This window comes from Homalodisca vitripennis, chromosome 1 (assembly GCF_021130785.1).
Source record: "Homalodisca vitripennis isolate AUS2020 chromosome 1, UT_GWSS_2.1, whole genome shotgun sequence".
In the NCBI taxonomy this organism is placed as follows: domain Eukaryota; kingdom Metazoa; phylum Arthropoda; class Insecta; order Hemiptera; family Cicadellidae; genus Homalodisca; species Homalodisca vitripennis.
Window position 1 is genome coordinate 16,893,944 of NC_060207.1, and position 22,955 is coordinate 16,916,898.

Genomic DNA, 22,955 nt, shown 5'->3' on the forward strand with positions numbered 1-22,955 from the left:
ACCTACATCTCCACACAATATGACGAGATGGTCCAAACCACCAACAGGAGAAACCAAAAACGAACGCTGCCAAAACCAATCATGTACTACAACTCTTACATGAAGGGGACTGATCGCTTGGACCAAATGGTATCTTATTACCCCTGTGGGCACAAGACCCTGCGATGGCACAAGAAAAGTTTTGTGCACTTTCTCCAGGTTATTGTAGTAAATTCTTTTTACCTGTACAACATGTACAACTCAGATAGACTGTCCCTGTATGACTTCCGAGTTCGTGTTCTTGAAGACCTGCTCCCTCCAAAGGAAGCCCCACTGCTCATCACACCGATGTGCAACAGCATGCATCGTCTCTCCAAACAAACGAAGCGCAAAGGAAACGGCAAGTCAGTTACCCGGAGGTGCCACGTTTGCTACCAAGAAGGCAAGTGTAAGGAAACAGTGTACTATTGTGCAGTCTGCCCTGACGAACCAGGTCTGTGTGAACTCAGTTGCTTTGATAAGTATCACGAGGACAAATAAGTAGTTTTTAGTCTTTGGCGGTGGGTGAGGATATATATAGTTTTTTTTCTAATTTATTCTCGGGGAGGGGGGAGTGTTAACTGTTTTTTATGTTGTATATTTTTCAAACTAATATGTAATATATCCGTGTCATTCATGTACTATATACGTGTAATTCGCGAGTGTTTGTGCCGAAACCTAGTGCGCTGCGAGCACATACAACACAGTGACCGGCACCCGGTGCGGATGACTCTCCACCTTCTCTCATGTTCAGTGTGAACCCACTTGAGATAAGGCCAAAATTTAAATACAAAAAGTTTTTAATTTAAAAATGTAAATTTCCTTAAAATAATCCCCCACCCTACCCTCCGAATACCCCTTGTAGGTTTTTTGGGAGTTTCAAAATAATTTGATTGAATTCTTTAGCCACAAAATAGAGAGTGATACAGTTGAAACAGAGTTTCTATCTTCACTTGTTACACTGCAACAATCAGTGGGCCAGGTGGCCTGGTTTATCGTGCATTTCCTTGTTTGTTAATTTAATTTACTGATTGTATAATTTTACAGTTGATTTTTCCAGTTGGATAAAGGTACATTAATTAATTTAATTACTGTTGTTACTTGGAGCAGCATTGTCTTAAATGCCAACTTGTTGTTTTGGACAAGCATAATGGTATATCAGATCATAGATTTGGTGCAAACTGCTTTGATCATTACAAGCTATTTACTAATCGTCACATTTACCATAAAATGTTTCATACAAGTTTAGTGTTTTGGGAATGCCTTATACATATAATGCAAATAGTTTAAAAATGCATACAATGGAATTTTCTTTGCAGAAAAAAGACTTCGGAACTCATATCATGCAAGAGAGCAACAGTACTCAAAACCACCAACTTACACTAGTAGTAATGGAGTAGTTTCATCAGGCAACAAATACTCTGTGTCCAACCTTCACTTACATTCTTCAGAAGGTGAGTGTTACTCGTACAGTGTTAGCACATTATTGCAATGTTTACTTACACTAGTAGTAACGGAGTAGTTTCATCAGGCAACAAATACTCTGTGTCCAACCTTCGCTTACATTCTTCAGAAGGTGAGTGTTACTCGTACAGTGTTAGCACATTATTGCAATGTTTACTTACGTTATATGAAGAATGTAAGGGTTCTTTTAACCCATTGCAGATTTGACGAGCTGGGCTCGTCACACAGCGGCAGGGCCTAACTGCCCGTTCCCGCTGGTGTGTTTTGAAGTGAGCGATGATGAGCTCAGGTCGCAAAAGCGGTCTGTTTTTAAATTTCCCTCCAAATAGTTCTTTTAATGTCTGATAGATCGGGCGATCGTCTTCACTTGTCAACTAAGAGTATTTAACAACGGTCTACATTTAGAGTTTTCAAAAGTTTTATAAATATCCTACAGATCGCAGTTGTATGTCGAAGTTGAAAAATCATTCATATGAGTTTACTCTCTGCTTTTTAGCGCTTCTGATTGGGTGTTTTCCTCAGTTGTTATTATAATACTTTTGAGGTTAATGATACAACGAAAAGACACAGACGTACATGTTGGCGTTTAGTCTAGACAATGGCCCGTATGTTGTAATCGCTTTGCCCGAGCCGCTTTATTCAGACATCATCCCTGCCACCCCGGAACCTTGCTCGCGTGTTATCGTTCCTACATCACGGATACCCCAGCAGGCCCATGTTCCATCTGAACAAATACCTTCACAGTTGAATTTTCTAGTATAAGATAGCGAGCGATACTGTGGCGCACCATTGCTGTTCGTGCGGCCGCTGACCGTAAACTAATTCGTGCCCGCTGGTGCCCGCACGCCAAAACAATACGATCCGCAATGGGTTAACAGTTGTAAAATGAATATAGAACAAATCACATGCAATTTGAAATTGATCACATTTATCATAAAATCAATCACACACATTTTGATGTGACTAGGGTGGGCCTATTCAGATATTCGATACCCTAAACCGTGTCTTTTTTTTCAAAACTGTGAATACTTGATTCTGATATCAATGTTTTAAGTATTTCATTAAAAATAATTAATCAAATTAACAGAAGTGCTTAAAGTATGCTTGGAAAGCTACAATTTCACGAGAAGTGTTACATTGAAGCTGAAACTGTAATCAACCGAATATTCAAGTAAGTCTATTCATGGATGAAAGCTTCAAACGCAAATGCATTGTGGATTTTCAGCTCACTGAAATGTGTTGTTGTAATTTTTTTTAATGAAAATTTATAGGCAGATAATTACTGTAATTATTTTTTATATTTTGCTCACCGTTGGTATTTTATATATTTATGATTGTGCATCGCCACAAGTTAGCTGCCACTATTCATCGAGAATAGCTGATCGGCAGCATTATTATGCTGAAACCAATCAACCAAAATGATAATACGAAGGCTATTCAAAAAGAAAGGAACGTGTTGGAATTAAAATTTAACTTAAAACAACATTTTTTTATATACACCTGAAAGATGGACTAAAATACTATTTTTCTACATAATCACAAATTTAGGCACTTATCATAACAATTTAGGCGATGAACAAGCTTTGAAATTCCTGTATCATAGAATTCTGCCACCTGTGATCTCAGCCACTCAGTGATGCGTAACTAGATCTCCTCATCATTGTCAAAACGCTGTGTTGCTAGCCAGGTCTTAATTTTCGAGAACAATTGACTTTCAGCAATATCAGAATTGTAGAGGGGATGAAGAAAAACTTTCAAATTGAATGAGTTGAAGAGTTTTTGCGTACGGTTTGTCATGTGAGATTAGGCATTGTCATGCAAAAGCAAAATTTTGGATGACGATTTTCCTTGGCGCTTATTTGGACAGCTCTCTTAAGGTTTTACAATGTTTGGCAGTACCACTCAGAGTTTATTGTTGCACTATGCTCGGAAAAAATCAATAAGAAGAACACTTTGCCTGTTCCAGAACAATAATGCCATGATCTTCCTTGCCGACATAGTTTGCAGAGATTTGCTTGGTTTTTTTTTAGGGGAACTTGTATACCCCCACTTTATGGACTCTGTAATTTTGTCTCACAATTCACATGTTTCACCTAGGTTTCGTCTCCTGTTATGATTCGATCCAGTAATACATCACCATGACTATGATGGGCCTCCAAAAACTTCAAAACTGCCCCATTCGTTGTTTTTTATGGTGATCTGTAAGCATTCTTGGCACCCATCTTGCACAAAATGTGTGATAGTCTAGTTTCTGTGAAACCATTTTCTTCAACTTTGGCAGCCAGACTGTCATTCACAAAGCTCTGACATCCACTCTTCTCTTGATCATGAATGTTTGTTCTGCTATTTTAAAACTGAATACACAACTTTCTGCCAGAACTTTCAATCATTACGTTGTTCCCGTACACTTAACACAATTCCCGATGAATGTCTGTCTATTGGTTTTAAGTTGTTGCCAACAAAAAAATAATCGCAGACCGTACTTCAAAAATGACGGGATTTTCGATTGCAGCACACATTTCAAATGTGAATATTAAAAAAACGGGCAGCGCCGACATTGTCACGGCTGGACGCTGACTGAGGTGCCAAGAACGAGTACACCAATATATACGTCATTGGTGTGCCAGGCGGTAACATTCCTTACTTTGTGAATAGCCCTTGTATTACTGTGATTACATTATTTCAGAAACATTTTTTTTAATTGCCAAATTATATGAGAACAAACAAGAGAGTGACAATTAAGCAAAGCAAGGTGGTTTATGCTTTGTGATTTAAAATTTAATCTTGCTTTTAATAGCATAAAAATCTTTTACACGTTTTATGTAAAATCTGTATTTTTGTTACGTTAAAAGAATTTTGTGTTAAAAGGTACACCTAATAATAAAGATGCGAAGAAGAACAAGAAAAAGGACAATAAAAGATTTACCAAAGCAGACATTGGTATTCCTAAAAACTTTCGCCATATCTCTCATGTCGGCTGGGACATCAACAAAGGTTTTGATGCCAGCGTGAGCAACGAGGAGTGTCCGGAGATGAAAGAGTTCTTTCAAAAGGTATGATACTGTTAGCTCTCAAAATTTAGTCCTACAAAATTTCCACAATTCAACGGCGTGCTTCTACTTTCAGCAGTCCCTTCATCTTTTATCATGCTTGGAAATCATGCCTCAGTCAGATTACAGCATTATGATTTGTCCTTTACAGTGGAAAAACTGCCTTGCTTTATACATAAGTCTGACAAGGCAGAACAAAATACTTTATTACTTTTCTTTCTGAGTTTTGTCCATACTTAGAAGAATTCTATTAATTCCAAGGTTTTCTCATTTCCCCTGCAGATTAATGAAGTTCACAGCTAAAATATACTAATTTGGCCTAGTCTTTGTCGCCAAGGCTTTTCAAGTTTCTGAGAACAAGTAGGTCAGACAGAAAGTTTAGTAAAGAACATTTACTAATAGATAATACTAAAGAATAATGTTTATCCTATTCCAAACTATAGTTTACTCTCTTTCTTAGAAATTTGCCGAACATCAAATGTATAAATTAGGTTTCCTTAATCAGCAAGTATAATATGTTTGCGTTCTCCACTTTGATTGAATAGATATGTTCTATGTTTTTTTCTGAATGATTGACAGTTCGTCATAATCATGATTGACTATAATATAAATAAATAATATAAAAAACTATTAACCTCTTGAGAGTCAGGTTTTCAGCCAGGCTGTAATCTCTGAGGGTTTATTGAAAAATATAGTTTTTATCAGAACTGTTCAAAACCTAACTCGGAACTGAGTAAATCCCAAAAAAAATAATATATCCTCCTTAATTTTTCTTTTAATCCCTGCTACACTAATCTAAAAAGAAAAACTAAACTCCATGATAAAAACTTGTAAAACACATCATACAACACTGTATGTTGATTGTGTAATATGAAAAGTTATCATATGCTTTGGTTTCATAGTTAGCTATTAGAGTGCAGTAGCAATATAACAGTATTACTACTTTTGGGATATTTTGAGCATCAATTACTCAGGCAGTTACATACAAATGTGGACTCTCACTATTAACAAGACGTGGTATTCACATAGTTAGCTATTATAGTGCAGTAGCAATATAACAGTATTACTACTTTTGGGATATTTTGAGCATCAATTACTCAGGCAGTTACATACAAATGTGGACTCTCACTATTAACAAGATGTGGTATTCACATAGTTAGCTATTAGAGTGCAGTAGCAATATAACAGTATTACTACTTTTGGGATATTTTGAGCATCAATTACTCAGGCAGTTACATACAAATGTGGACTCTCACTGTTAACAAGACGTGGTATTCACATAGTTAGCTATTAGAGTGCAGTAGCAATATAACAGTATTACTACTTTTGGGATATTTTGAGCATCAATTACTCAGGCAGTTACATACAAATGTGGACTCTCACTATTAACAAGATGTGGTATTCACATAGTTAGCTATTAGAGTGCAGTAGCAATATAACAGTATTACTACTTTTGGGATATTTTGAGCATCAATTACTCAGGCAGTTACATACAAATGTGGACTCTCACTGTTAACAAGACGTGGTATTCACATAGTTAGCTATTAAGAGTGCAGTAGCAATCTAACAGTATTACTACTTTTGGGATATTTTGAGCATCAATTACTCAGGCAGTTACATACAAATGTGGACTCTCACTATTAACAAGATGTGGTATTCACATAGTTAGCTATTAGAGTGCAGTAGCAATATAACAGTATTACTACTTTTGGGATATTTTGAGCATCAATTACTCAGGCAGTTACATACAAATGTGGACTCTCACTGTTAACAAGACGTGGTATTCACATAGTTAGCTATTAGAGTGCAGTAGCAATATAACAGTATTACTACTTTTGGGATATTTTGAGCATCAATTACTCAGGCAGTTACATACAAATGTGGACTCTCACTATTAACAAGATGTGGTATTCACATAGTTAGCTATTAGAGTGCAGTAGCAATATAACAGTATTACTACTTTTGGGATATTTTGAGCATCAATTACTCAGGCAGTTACATACAAATGTGGACTCTCACTGTTAACAAGACGTGGTATTCACATAGTTAGCTATTAGAGTGCAGTAGCAATATAACAGTATTACTACTTTTGGGATATTTTGAGCATCAATTACTCAGGCAGTTACATACAAATGTGGACTCTCACTATTAACAAGATGTGGTATTCACATAGTTAGCTATTAGAGTGCAGTAGCAATATAACAGTATTACTACTTTTGGGATATTTTGAGCATCAATTACTCAGGCAGTTACATACAAATGTGGACTCTCACTGTTAACAAGACGTGGTATTCACATAGTTAGCTATTAAGAGTGCAGTAGCAATCTAACAGTATTACTACTTTTGGGATATTTTGAGCATCAATTACTCAGGCAGTTACATACAAATGTGGACTCTCACTGTTAACAAGACGTGGTATTCACATAGTTAGCTATTATAGTGCAGTAGCAATATAACAGTATTACTACTTTTGGGATATTTTGAGCATCAATTACTCAGGCAGTTACATACAAATGTGGACTCTCACTATTAACAAGATGTGGTATTCACATAGTTAGCTATTAAGAGTGCAGTAGCAATATAACAGTATTACTACTTTTGGGATATTTTGAGCATCAATTACTCAGGCAGTTACATACAAATGTGGACTCTCACTATTAACAAGATGTGGTATTCACATAGTTAGCTATTATAGTGCAGTAGCAATCTAACAGTATTACTACTTTTGGGATATTTTGAGCATCAATTACTCAGGCAGTTACATACAAATGTGGACTCTCACTATTAACAAGATGTGGTATTCACATAGTTAGCTATTATAGTGCAGTAGCAATCTAACAGTATTACTACTTTTGGGATATTTGAGTTCTAATATTAATTGTAAGAAAAATAATGTAAATATTTTTGTGGAGTCGTCTGATAATCGAAAGGCCTCATCCAAGAAATAAACCATATTGGAAAGTTTTGTTTTATTAACATTTAATACTATATAAAATCTTTTCCAATTGCTCCAAGTCTTCAATTACCTTACAAGATCTAGCACTGTAGCCCAATAACCAGTCACCTAACCAGCAAAAACAGCTGTGCAAATGTTTACAAAAAAGTCGCTCTCAGACCACAGAGTAAAGATATCCTTGCTTTGAATGTTCTTAATAACATGGTGGATCTTCTCTTAAAACGATTTCTCTTAAAAGGCACATATGCATATGGCCCCTTCTTTCAGAAACCACCTCTATTATTGAAGACGCAACTACAGATTTACTTGTCTTCTCAAGGATGTGTGAGGATTTTTTTTATTGTCATTATTTTACAGTTAGTACAGTTAATGACTTATGCAACTATTATGTATGATTATGTTTTGATAAATTTTCAGTTGGAAAGGTAATAACTTGTTTACAACAATTTTCAGGCTGGGGTGTCTGCCATTCAACTCCAGGACAGAGAAACTCGTGATTTTATCTACTCTTTCATTCAGACTAATGGAGGGTTGAAGAGGGTTGTCAATGAACTCCAAGTGAGTATAGACATAAAATTTACATAACTGTACTCATTAGAATATGAATGTGCCCATTTTGGGATGCAGAAAATTTCTTTGTATTTATAAACACAATTTAAAGGCAAATCTTACAAAAACGACATTTATCAGTTGTAAAGTGAAACAAATTAGGAGCTTTATACTGTCTTGTGTTAAAGTAAACAATTAAGAAATACAGAATAGGATGCTGATTGTCCTACATTGCTGATTGATACAAATTTGTCATGATTCATCTTGTTAAATGAGTCTTTAATCAGATTAATTCTGTACTGTTTGCACTTACAAAGCCTGGAAGCATCTATCAGAAATTCTCATGTGTTGTGATTTTTGTAGGTTTTACAAGGTTTCTTGTAAATATCAGAACAAATCTTGTAAATAGTGTATACATAAAGTGTTATATGTGTATGTAATTTTCTTGACAAGAATCTAATAATAAAACTAATTACATATGTTTGAAGTAAAAAAAAAAAAAAACACTTTTACAACATATTGTATCTTATTATTTTACATGTGAACAGTCTTAGTGTAGCCTTCATCTTAGGCATTAAGAGTTACATGTCAAATTAAATGGAAGCAATGCAAAAAATAAAATATAATACATTTATAGTTTACAAAAATGAATAATTACACTATCTACATTTAAAATGTAAACAATACATGTAATAGGTTCAAAACATATAAATAAATGAAACACACAAATAAATATAAACATTCAAGTAAGAAACACATTTTTACACAAGATTAAAAATTTACAGAACAGAAATTCACATTTTTATATTCAGTTACATTATGAAATGCTTGACTAATCAACCAAGATTTAATTTTTGTTTTAAAAACATTAATTGGAAGATCCATAATGTTTAAAGGCAATTTATTTGAAAGTTTTATACAAATAAAGCAAAATGACTTTTGGGTTTTTCCGTTAGATGTAAGATAAGTTGATGAAATAAAGTTATTTTAAGTTTTCCTTGACATGGATGAGACTGTAGAAAATGAATAAACTAGGTAATGTGAGTATTTTAAGCTCAGGAAATTTAGTCCAACATGAATCTCTATCCTCAGACATCCTTTTATCCCATCCCAGGTATCCTTTTATGTACCTGACTACTTTTTTGCCATGAAGACTTCTTAGGCTCCACTGGAATTACCCCAAAGATAACTGGATTTCAGACATTTTCCATTGTTATGGTTACAAAAGCTATAACACAATGTTTCGAGGATTGGAATCCATCCTCTTCGTCAGGTGGGAGAGGTATTAGTTCATGAATGAAAAGTGTGCTGTCATCGACATAAAGAAGAGACTTTTCCAGGAGAAAATTAGGTAAATCATTAACAAAAATGATTAAAAGGAAGAGACCAAGGACATAGCCCTGTGGAACCCCCCTTCTCACCATACGGAACAAGGGCAAAAGCTGTAGTAAGGTTTCAAAGTAATGTTCTAGTTTCTTCGTGTTCAAACATGTTAGTTTATGTTAAACATTGTAGAGCCAGTTTTTTACTTAAAAAATAACAAAAACCAAAAATGAAAACAAAATACGACAACTTCCACTTCAAACTCAACAAAGTCTACCACATTATATTCCATTAGAACGTGGAGCTCTAGTCCACCTTTCCCATGGTGCAGTGTCTGAAATCTGACGCTGTCACAGACTTGACTCTTGGAATCTGGAGTCCTGTTCGTCTGAAGAAATCCATAAAAAGTCCATATTTTAGTTCAGCCAGCTGGTGCCTGTTGAGCTTTCACAAATTCTCTCAAATTCAACTTTCCACAAATTTAATACAAAAGTTAACAACAAAATTACATCTGGGAAAACCACACAGGTTGGCAACTAGAAACAGGATTTAAGAAAGTTGAAGACCACTAAATATTAAAAACAATGCATAGGCCTTCAAGTTGTGTTTAATTTAAAGATACAATGTAATATTTTAGAATCTGAAATTATATTTTTTCACAACAGAGTGACAAGGGGAATGATGTGGTGAGCAGGGACAACAGTTATCACAGGGGAGCAAGACATGAGAGGGATGCACTGTCAGCTCCCCCTCCACTCCCAATGCGTAACACACCCCTTCCGCCTAGCCACACGCCTACAGCCAGCAGGGCTGCACCTCAGCCCCCTCCTCCACCTTCACGGACCATGCCAGCTCCCCCACCCCCTACCCAGACTCCTCCACCCCCTCCACCACCACTCAGAGCGTTGCCGCAGCAGCCACCCGCTCCAGGTAAGTGTCATAGTCAATAGAGGTGTTAGATCTTAACTGTTGTAAAGCAACCTTTTGTTTAAATTTTACCTTTGACTAGTATATTCTCATATATTTTTATACTTGAATATAGAATTAAAAGTATAGTCTTTTTAATATCTCCCTAACCTGAAATATTAATAATGTCCCATTATGACATGTTGGTCACCCGATCAGGAAAACTGGGATGCAGAAACAGTGCTGTAGAATAAAACCAATATCTTTTCTATCAAAGAACTCATGATAAAAAAAACCAGAACAACTTTTTGAGTCAGAGGCTGATTGGAAATAAAACTTTTTTCTGTATGCAGTACTCTTAAAAGTTAGTAGTTTTATTTACCTAATCTAATAGCTCTTATTATATCACTAAGTAAAAACAGCATTACACGGCAAATAAAATATGTATTAATAGACCTTGACAATTGTGACATTTATAATTTTGACAAGTTAAAAATAAGATGTACAGTTGTAAGAGTAATTGTAACAATTGGAAACAATTTAACCCTTGTAGAGCAGTCTTTCACTCAAGAGGTTGGATAAAATTGAATATTGGACCTTGTAACAAAAAAATTAATGGTAAATTTCAACCATATGTCCGTTCAAAGTTAGGGCTTTTACCAGACAAGTGATATATGTGTTGGTGTGTATACCAAAATTAAATATTACAATTTAAAAAACATCATTTTTAAGTGGTTAAAACAATTATACATATATTTTAGAATTACAGTAGTTAAAAATTAATCATCCTTTGTTTTCAAGTTGTATTGTAACTTCATTTATGTTAGAACTAAAATACTTTATTCAATACTGTTGGTACACACTGATATTGTCACCAGTCATTATTTCTCTAAAATTTGTACGTTGTTTATATAGGAAGTGGGGCTCCACCACCACCTCCCCCGCCCCCTATGCTAGCAGCGGCTCTCCCTCCCCCACCTATGCCACTGCCTGCGACCCCGGCCCCGGACATGGACAACGTACCTGCAGCCTCTGATCCACACTCCGCTCTCATGGAGTCCATCCGCTCAGGAAAAACTTTACGGGTCAGTGCAATTACTGTTATACAGTGCATATCGTAGTAAATTCTGCCATAGCCGACCTAATGTGGCCAGTTCGTTAAAACCGTATATGAAAATAAGGGGATAGCAGGATTTCAGACATTTGCCATTGTTATAGGTTATAAAAGGTATAACACACCGTTTTGAGGATTGGAATCTACCCTCTTCGTCACATGGGGGAGGTATTAATACATACACAAATAAAGAACAGAAAGAAATAAAGTAGGGAAAGAAAATGGTTCAAACATACCCAGCTGCTTGGAGTCCAGTCCAGGTTGTGCCACCGTACAGTATGCAAGTCCCAAGCACAAATCACAAGTACGAGGATCACAATCATATATCACACTAGCACAGGCTACAGTGGGATACTGTATGACATGAGAAGTAACTTTTTATTTATATCAAAAGCACTATCGATGTCTGATTTGTTTTGTAAAGATACTACTCAATAAAATATGGAAACGTCAAATACTGCACTGCAACTGATTCTAGTGATATTTTGCATTGGGTTGTTTAATGTTTGTGGCTATTTAGGTAGCATAAATCAATACAATGCAAAGAGATATAAGTATACATTTATTATTTAAAAAATGAAACATTTAGTTTTGTACAATATTTAAAATTCACATCTCAATTTAGTGAAATGTGAAAAAGTAATAAGTAAATGTCCCACCACTACAACAAGACCCAGTGCAAATTCGAAAGGTGATACGAAGCATTTATGTCACTGATTCACCAATGTTATTCTTTTTAAAAGTACTAAAAATAACACGGGTGAGTTAATTGTAAAGGGAAACTAAGGCCCTGCCTCCTCTCTCTCTCTCTCATGCCTCTATTGCATCTGCCCCATTGGCTGATGTATGGGAGAAAGTGATTGAGCTTGATCTTGGCATTCCCTACTCGCAAAGCCTACAGTTACAAAACATTTTATGTTTCTCACCAAGCCGGATATCGTATCATGTGACAGGTTGTATTTTTATGAAACATTAATCACATTGTTATTAAACAGGTTCAATGGTGAATAACATTCTCCATGTTTACAATTGTATATTGTTCATTTACTTTATTGAACATTTGTTTTCCAATGTTAAAAAGCTTTCCATTATTTCACTATTAGCTGTACAGTTAATATGTGGTTTAACAGGATATTGAACTACGAGTATTGTACTTATTACTAAGTGTTGGCTTCAACATGTCAGTTTATCTCTGTTTGCAAAAAAGATGTTAAATTGTTGTTTTTATATTATGTTATTGACAAACACTTTTTAATTTCTAGAAAGTTGACGTGGATGCTGAAAGTAGAAACAGCAATGACTCAAGGGGCGAACTGCTTACCCAGATAAGACAAGGAATATCGCTTCGTCCTGTAAGTTTAATTGAAACATAATCAATTATTAAAAAAGTGAGAGATAAATCTGTCGTATTTGGTTTAGAAACTAATTGGATACACCTATTTTCTATTAGTTCTAGGCATGTTCTGTTCTTTAAGTTTGCATTAGTACTTAAAATGTTTGTTCCTTTTAAAAGGTTTTCTTATAAAAATAAATAAAATCAGATTATTTTGCCTGCAGTTCAAATAAATTGTGCTTGTTGGAAGAGTTAATGTAAAATATCCTTTGTGCAACACTGCATTAATCAGGAAAGAGTTAAGAGACCTCATTAAGTTGTATAAAATTTAAAATTAAAATAATGATTTCTTAGAGCACTGGCAAGGTTTTATATAATGCAGCTTTTGTAGTATACTGTTGAACATAGAGACAAACAAGCAACCAATGTGTAACAATGTAACAATGTATGGATTGTCAGCTAATCCATAAATTCCAACCATAGTGAAACAAACTAGTATGGACAGTAAAAGATCGGTCAAGGTCAGGGTATAGATTTTATTAATCTATTAAGTTGGTAGTTAGTTTCAGAGCCTCTGCAGGCTTGGTATCAGCAAAAATGTAAAAGTTTGGTTATACGGTAAAAACTTCTTTTTGTTTATAGTATAGCAATAAAATGTTAAACATATTTTAAAATAAATGTCTTTCAATATTGTTATTAACATAACATTTAAAAACATATTCTAAATTTTAAATGAACAAAACATTTTATTTGAAAAAAGCAAACAGTCATTTTGTGTGATTAAATTTTTAAAATTGATCAAACTCTTTTTATAGTACATACAAAATAGTATTTAAACGTTTTACTAGTATTTACTAAAGCATAAAAAGCCTTGAAAAACTGTTTCACCACAATTGCATTGACCATTACTATCACTTAAAATTATTCAAAAATCACTCTACAAAGCCGTATTAACTTTAGAATTACACAATGTTTCATAACCCATCACTGTACATAATGTAAACAAGCTGTCAGACAATACAGAGAACAGCTGAGCTGCCAGCTGATGGTTCAAGCACAGAGACAATAAAAGTCAGGTTAGCCACACTCATGAAGATGAAATAAATTGGTTAGTTATTTGTTGCATCTAACAACTTTAGTAAAGGACATCTCAACGATATCTAGTGGAAAATGGTCCTTGAAAGAACGTTTTTAAAAAAGATTGGTATTAATATGAAAATCCTTTGGAGATCTTAAAATATTAGTTTAAGGACTAAAAATAAAATGGAAAAAGTTAATCTAAAAGGACTAATAATCAACAAGGATATTCTGTTTCAAAGGTCAGAGATCTTGAACCATATTAGGAGATGGTTGTCCCTTGAAATAATATGTTAAGTTTTTCATTTATTGGGATTGACATTATCCCTATATTTATAGGTTTGGAATAGATATATTCCGGCAAAATAATACAATTAAAAGACTAATGATTTTTTAATAACTCTGATAATTCATCAAGAGAAATAGTTTCCTCCAGCCTTTGGCTGAAGATAAACATCATATTCTACAATATAACAAATATAATTTGAGAAATTTCATGGTGGGGTTGTTTTTAGACTTACTATAATTTTGTGATGTTTTATTCAGAGCACTTCAATCTTTTAGTATACCTGCAAGTAAAAGGGCATATGTTAATTATGCTGTAGTTCTGTGTTTAAAGTTTGATATTGACAAAAGATGATTAAAAGGGTAGTAGGATTTCGTACATTCGCCATGGTTATATGTTACAAAAAGTATATACCCTCTTTTACAGGTGTAAAAATTGTAATATATTTTAAAAAAAACAACAAAACTAAAGATTGTGATAATGGACTGCTACTCAAAGATACCTATAGGGTGATTGAGAAGTAAGTTGCACCCCCTTTAAACCTTTTTTGCTATTTTAGATATGTAAAATCTGTTTGCGGCTACTAGGCCAGCTACACTAATAATAATATTTTTCAAATTTTTAACCCTCAGAGGAAACTCCAAATTTTAAAAATAACTTATAGTCTTGTAACATATAATTTTAAAGGTCTTGGTCAGTCGATAAAAAAATACATATAAAGAACTGAAATCGGCGTTGAAAATAATACGTAATTTAACAAATAATGAAAAGTGATACCTGACTAGTGTAAGAACGGCATGAAGTCCACACTGGAGAGAATGAACCCCAGCGATATCAATGCACAAACAACACATCACACCCAATCTTGTGAAGGTGGAACACCGATATATTTATAAGTTTGACTTAATCCAGCAAAATTACGTTAAAAGACTAATTTTTTTTAATAACTCTGATAAAATTATGCCTATCAGGCAAGTACATTTCTCCAGCCAGATTCTGAAGATAATCATCATATTATATATATATATATATATATATATATATATATATACTAAGGTAGACTCTCTTGATTAATAATTTTCTACAACTTAAAGGTGTATCAATAATTTGTAAACTTTGCAGTCTGATCAGGAATTGGTTTTATCCAATTGATTCGGATTACTGGACCTCTATTGAGAGTGTTTTGTCATGTTCCAGGTTCAGCCGGTGGCCAAGCCTCCTTCAGGACCGCCAGAGAACAGCCTTGCAAGTGCCCTGGCTATAGCTCTGGCCGAGCGATCCCGCTTCATCCACAGCGAGTCGAGCAGCTCCAGCGAGGAGGACGAGGACGAGGATGATGACGAGTGGGAGGACTGATTCAGCGTTAAGAGTGCGCCTCTGCTGGGCCACTCGCTCAACCTCAGTCTCCCACGGTGACAGCAGTAACTATCGACCTTCACGTAATATTGCATTCAGGGCTCTTACCTTACAGATTATGAAATTAACAAAATGTATTGAATTACAGTATTTATTTTATTGTGCATGTAATATAAATAAGGGTTGATTTTCAAAGTGATATGAAAATAAATGGTAAACACAAAACTTACGATGAATTGCGTCTAGTGTAATTTTACCTGGGCGAGTAAGTGGACAAAGACTTCAGACATTAAGATTAGGTGTGTGATGACATAGCTCAGATCTATGCTCCAGGAGATAACAATTTGATTACTCCAGTTCCCTTCATGTTATACACCCAACTCCTTTATTTACTCAGCAAGCAACTAAACAGACAATTTTAGTATTCTCTGCCCATCCATTCATCTTGTAGATAACTCTTAAATTATTCATTGGGAATGGCTATAAACTTTGGTTCCTCCTATAAAATTTATAACCAATATAAAAAAATGGATGTAATTTTATTTCTCATGTTGAAAACAAAATTGTTGTTTAAAATTTTGTGATAATATTACTCCGGTGGCCTTTGGTTTAAGTTTAAACACCATGGCAAAATTTGGTCCAGTGGCTTTAGCACAAGCGCTCAAGCACTGTCAAGACAGTTTTCAACCAAATTCTTAATTTTGGACATGAACGACAACAGGTTCAATGAGATGATCCAGTTCTTGTCTCATGACAGTTGGGCTCTCTCATTACATCTTGTAAAACTAATGGCTCCTCAAAACTTATGGAACTGGAATTTACTTTCTTTAATTTTAATAATTCCAGCCTAACATTTTCTGCTACAGCTATGCACACATATTCAATTACCAAACAATAAAAAATATTCAAACACTTAAAGAACTTCTTAAAGTTTAATAATATTTGAAATAGTAATCAACAAAAAAGTAATAATAACTTGAAAACATGCTTATGGTTATACAACATGCTTAATCAAGTCATGATTCTATTTTCAATATCTAAAGAATAAAGTAAGTAGCTATTCTCATTATGTCTACAATTTTTGTGGATGAATAACCAGAAGCTCTAGTATATCATGTTGCTTTAGGCTAGGTTCAGGATAATTATAGGTGTAAATGCCATACCTGAATGTGGACTCGAACAGGGGTGATGGCTGAGATACTAATCTGTAACCAGGGACTGGATGTTTGTGTCAAGGGCGGATCCAGTCCTCATTTTCGGAGGGGGCCACCTGAGTTTTAGTTTCTATGATCATTGGTGTAACAAACAATTTTGCATTTTGATACAACAAAAAATAAAACTCATACTTAAAGTTTAGCTCTAACGTCAAGTTAATTTTATTTTTTATAATTACATTACAAGAGCAAATAAGTATTTTTTTCAAATAGAAATGCCCCTTTTCAAAATCTCAGAAGGAGCCATGGCCCCTCCACTGTATCCACCACGGGTTTGTTTAAATTTCTGCAACATCGACTGGTTAGTTGGTCCAAAAAGGTTTAAAATAAGTTGTAAAAGAAATATATTCATTATATACAGTAATAGTTTAGAGCTTCTTCCTTCATAACACGTTCTTCATTGCATAGAAAGAACACTTTGTAAATATTACTCTGTGATCTTCATTTTTATGCACAATGTCAAAGTCAGAAATTTATCTATGTCAATTTAGCGATAGTTTCTTTTAAGCAGAACTGTTCCATTGAGAAATGGGCAACAGAAGATTTTAACAGATTGTATGGTATATATCAGTCATATCTGACCAATCATCTCGCCTTATTTCCTTTGTAATCGTGTGTTAATTGCTAAATTTAAATAATAACCGTTATAATTCAATTCAGCCTTATCGTTGTTTGAATTAATGTCCCAAATTTGTCAGATATTTTCATTTTATATATTCCATAGTATGGTATTAAATGTATCCATTGTCTATGGGGACAGCACTAAGAATTGGTGTGATATGTATGGTGATTGGGATATAAATAAATAACTTAATATACATGCAGAAATTCAATAGTTTTATAATTTTAACCAATTGTATATAGTGTTTGACTTGTAAAGCTAAACGTTTGTCTATGTGCTTCTTAATATAATTTAACGTTGTGTAGTTTTAAATGCTTGTATCGATATTGGAGCAAAACTAAATTGTTATTTTTAAATGAACGTATTTTTATAGATATGTTTTAGAATCATTAGTATAATAAATGTGCTATATTTTAACCACTTCCATCTGGTTTTTGAGTATCTGTTGTTATATTGATCATATTGCTTTATTTTAGATAACCTCTGCCACAATGTATCAAAGTTTACTATGAATAAACATATTAAAGATTAAAGTAAACATATGCTTAGCTTTAATAATGTTATAAATTTCTGTTTCACATATTTATAACATGAGTACATTTGCTTTATTTAGTATATTTAGGTGGAATACTTTCCTTTATGTTGTTTACCTACAACTGAGTACAAGTAAAAAGTTACTTTAGTTTTGGATTTTATTGCTTTTAATAACTTCCTAATTAATTAATATTTTTTAACAATAAAACAATAAGTGTTCTGGTTTATGCAGCTTACAAAAATTGTTTACACAATTACATCTTGATTGTTACTCGAATTTGGTCGTGTAAGGAATGTTTGTGCGCTGTACGAACTCGAAAACTTAGATGTTAGTTGTGATTTCAGCCGTGTAAGCTTAAACTAACATTTCTATTTCAACTTCGAGTATAGTTACCAAACTCGTTCTTATATTCAAACTTGTTTTGTGCATAGCAATTTTTTTTAATTTTGACAAACTAGTGAATGTATAGATAATTAATTAGTCCTAGAAACTATATCAATTGTCTTAATAATTTACTTCTTAAAATTTCACAAAGTTATATTCATTGGACCAGTTCCATAATATTTATTTCAGTTAAATAAAAATATGTAAATAACTATATACCACTACTCTATCCGACTTCACCATTTGATTTGTCAGCTCAAAATAAGTAAGGGATGTCATATAAAGTAGTACCATCTTGCTTAGTAAACATCTTCTATTAATTTTTTTATAAAATTCAAACTTTTTAGTTGAATAGACATAATTTTTTCATAAATATCATCTTGCTTCAAAATGGCGATCCAACAAAACATTCAAACTGTAATAAAATAACTAAAAAACTGGAATTTTATGAAACGATAAAAGTTTGTGAAATATTGGTTACTTTTATTTTGTTACAAGAAATAATTACAGAGTAGTTTACAAAGTTTGAATTTTGTATTTTTTGTTCGGTTCAAAGATATAATTTTTCCTACGAAACACAGACATTCAGAAAACTAAGCAAGATAGGATTATGCTTTATATTATATTTCTGACTTATTCTGATCTTAATTTGATAGAGTAATTTAGGAACACTAGAGTCATAGTCTCCGTATTTATTTTCTATTTTGTTTAAAACTTCTAATCTTTATAACTTAACTATTTTTTTATAATTCTTAAGTTAATATTGGAATAATACTTCAAACCTGTCTCCTTTCTGTAAATAGAGCTTAACACTTATTGTATATTTATAATCTATTGTAATTTAGTTGTAACTATCATACTTCTTTATTAAGTGTAGAGTTAATAGCTTGTAAATAGACATATTTTCATACATATGTCATATACACATGCTGTTCTCAAGTACTACAATTATTGTAACTATGTTAATAAAAAATATATAAAACAAAGTACTTGTAGCTTATGCATTATTTCAAATTCCTAAATGTATTTGTGAATATTGGGTTTGGCTCCATTTCACCTTTTGCTTAGTGCAGCATCTGAAATTTCCTGGAATCTGGAGTTCGTCCAAAGAGATCGAAATAAAGTTGGTAACAGAAAAAATATGCAAAATGAACTCATTTTTGCACCGTTTTGACATTAGAGACACCTAGACCACCAAAGAGGTCTGTTTGATTTACCCAGTAGCTATCCAGTGTATTCTCTAGATAAAGAGGTGTCTATGAAGAAGAAATGTCTCTATGAAGAAGAAGAAGAGTATACTCTCAGTTTGTTAAAAGTAGCCTGCTCTTCCCACCATATCTAAATTATTTAGTTATTAAAAATATCTAGTGGTTCTTCATTGCTATATTATTTATACAGAATTCTGTATTGAATTCAGACCAAGACCAAATTTTGGTATTGTTCCATCCCTAATCAAATCTGTGGTGCAATTTTTTTAGAATCGGGCTATATTCTTATTTCTTTGTCATAAATAATACAAGAATCATAATAAAGACCACAATTTTGTTTAGACTCATCACTACAAATACTACCCTGACATTCTATACATCAAAGCAATATTTTAGAAAGAAATTCACAATATATCTAAATGTTGCTTGGTATTGAATTACTTTAAATTGAAAATTATAAAAATACAATTTTCAACTAATTTTTACCACTGTACATAGCGATTTATATGTTTTTCACATAATAACAATGATCAAAAATATTTTAGTTATAGGAAACAGCTTTGTTCTTTTTAAAATATAGTTTGTAGTTAATAAGATCCAAAGTTTTAGTAAATTTATATTAAAAATAAATAACTGTGTGAAAAAATGTTAGTACTCACTCTATTTGCCAAGTTACCAAATAACCAACTGGCGTGTTAGTAAACAGTGATGAAAGAATCTAGACTAACCTTGTTCTCACTGTACCACTTGCCATGGGCTTAAGAGTTCTTGTTTTTAGTTGTAGTAATAGGTGAGACATTTCATTAGGTATTATTAATAAGCATCCAAACACTTTTTAGATTGTAAAAAATATTTATACTGTTTATTCAGAAAAGGAATCTCAAACATTTCTGTACTTTGTTTAACATTTTGGACGCCAAAGCCCAAGGCTACTCACCACCGTGCCGGAATCAACTGTTCTAGCCAAAACCACCGACCCTGTTTTGATGGTTTTGCAACTTATTATGCTGTGCTATGTACTACCTTTATTTTTAATGTAAATTGAATTTTATTTTGTAGCAGATTATAAGTGCTATTGAATAGTGTTAATATAAATAGCATTTCGTATAGAAAAAATTTGTTACGACGTAGTAATGCCTAACCAAAACATTTGTCTTCACACAACTTCAGACCAAAATATTGGTACAAAAAGAATTTACCTGTCAGTAATATTTTTATTCAATACATCTATTATATCTAAGACTGCTCACAAAAATTCAGAACTTAAATTTGAAAAATAGTTTTACAAAAATTATTTTTAGTTAGTGTTGACATTAGAACAAATTTAATATAACTAGAATACTATTATGGTAGAAAATAAGTTTGTAAATACTTACATAGTATTAAAATAAGAGCATTAAGAGCATTTTCTTGTTTTTCTTCTTTTCCACCTTGGGCTGTACTTAGTCTACTACACACAAAACAATTTTGATCCTTGCCATTGGTCAATTTGTCAAGGTGTTCATCGACAGCACACTGCACTTTTAAGTGGCATTTTGTCACCAAGCTCTCGGCTGCAAGTCTATCAACCAGTGCAATTGTAAACTCGAGTCTTTATAGAAGATTGTCCTTGTTGTTTTTATGTAAGATATATGTTTGAAACGATTCATCCATAAATGGGAATGTCACCCCTGTGGCCAATATTTGAGTGTACGACGCTCATTCAAATAACAATCCATCTTACTGGTTTGGAAGGCTTACTGGTAATAGACACTTTTTCTTAAATTTACTTTTGGCATCATTATTTTTATCGGTGCCTCTTTTACTTTTGAAGCAAAAAAAGACACAATAATGAGTGACACTGTCCTATAGAGACCACAAACAAATAGCTGTGACAAGATCATTAGTACTACCAACATTAAAATTGATTACAGATAATCTTATTTACTTCAAAATTAGTCCAAAACAGTGTAAACAAACTTTTAAAGTTTATAAATAACTTTTAAAAGGCGTTTTTTCTCGGACGGCTAATTAATTGGCCGTTGGTGGTTTTCGCCCGGTCCTCAGCAGTCTGGTTAATTGGACGTTGTCGTTTTTCAACTAAACTTCGATGGCTCATTTAGTACCATATTGGCTTCCAAAGGGTTAAACATTCAAAAAGGATACACTTTACAAGAAAAATTAAAAAGTGTTTGGATGTATAATATGATGAGTATACATCCAAACACTTTTTAACTTAGACTATCTTTTTAGACATCTCTCATAGTTCTAAAAATAGGGCGAAATTGTTTTAACAGGATAAAACTCAAGGTCCTTTCACAGAAGCCAGCTCTTACAACCTGATGCAGAGGATAATGGCAAGATTATACAAGATCATGATCTTCTTTATTGTGATCCTTAATCGTTGGTATCTCCATATAAATATTAGACACTGAAATGTAAAGAGTTTGACAAAAGAAGTTGAATTTTGTAAAAATTGCACAAAACTATTTTGGGGAACACTAATATAAAGAGCAAAGTTTTATAATTTTCAGCACAACACTAATGAAGAATTAAATATTGTCTTGAAAACAAGACAACTGCAGTGATAAATACCATAGGTCAACAAAAAACTTGGTGCTCCCATTTCTGACAAATCAGCGAAGGGTGGAAAAACAGTTGACAAAAGAAATGTATTTTTCTGTTTATCTTCAAATGCTCAGTTCTCACTGATCTAGAACACTACTACAGTGGAAACTCGATGAATCAAAACTTTGATATATCGAGAATTTTGATATAATGAGGTTCGATATGTCAAGGTTGTTTGGAGAAGACTTTGATGCATAGAGGTTCCCAACTGTTGTTCTGGTATTCATTATTTCAAGGTTAAATCGGCAGACTGCGATATTAAGAAGTCCACAACAACTACAGAAATAAAGGCTTGATTATGAATACTTTATCGGGAAATTTATAGTAAGAAATGGTCTCAAGAGTATGCGCTGGTATACCAAACTCCTTAACAATGTCACTTTTTTCTTATTCCCGGTGTCCACAGTCTCTTTCAGTTTAACCTTATCTTGATAAGATAAAGTTTTTCATTTTACCATCGCACTTTTACATGAAATACTGTCACAGCTATTTATCTAACGCGCATAGATAACCGAGTTAACTTAAATTCATTCAAATCACGGTAGCGTTCAAATCAAACTAAGGGTAAATTGGTGAGTCACCACTGGCAACAACGCTCCATTGTATGACTATTGTAGATATAACTTGTGCATAACACAAATTAAATTTATGTCTGATCATGTATAAAAACTAAAGTTGGTTACAAATCTCACATTGTGAATAGCATTTTGGTTATCTCAGTTCTATTAATAGTCAACATGTCATTCCTTCTGTTCCTCATATATGATGGGAACATCATCAAATATTTCCATTACAAATACATCACTTTTTGACTAAGCGTTGGGGGCTGGAAAAATTTCATTTGGCTGTAGACTTGGAAGTTTGCATGAAGCTTAACTTATATTAAGCAAGACTGAGTTCGATGGTGGTGCATTTTACCCCAGGGGATTTGGCTGAGCATTAGCGAATTTTG

General features: G+C 33.4%; 1 protein-coding gene across 1 annotated transcript in view; it reads left to right on the plus strand.

Moving 5' to 3' along the window:
- LOC124357730 (neural Wiskott-Aldrich syndrome protein-like) overlaps window positions 1–19,177 on the plus strand; it is a 31,614-nt gene extending 12,437 nt beyond the window's left edge. Inside the window, exons 5-11 of the mRNA XM_046809744.1 lie at window positions 1,338–1,472; window positions 4,351–4,535; window positions 7,943–8,047; window positions 10,027–10,291; window positions 11,183–11,352; window positions 12,644–12,733; window positions 15,275–19,177. Coding sequence (XP_046665700.1) covers window positions 1,338–1,472; window positions 4,351–4,535; window positions 7,943–8,047; window positions 10,027–10,291; window positions 11,183–11,352; window positions 12,644–12,733; window positions 15,275–15,433 — 1,109 coding nt within the window. The 3' untranslated portion in view covers window positions 15,434–19,177. The remainder of the gene's footprint in view (window positions 1–1,337; window positions 1,473–4,350; window positions 4,536–7,942; window positions 8,048–10,026; window positions 10,292–11,182; window positions 11,353–12,643; window positions 12,734–15,274) is intronic.
- The last annotated feature ends 3,778 nt before the right edge of the window (window positions 19,178–22,955 follow it).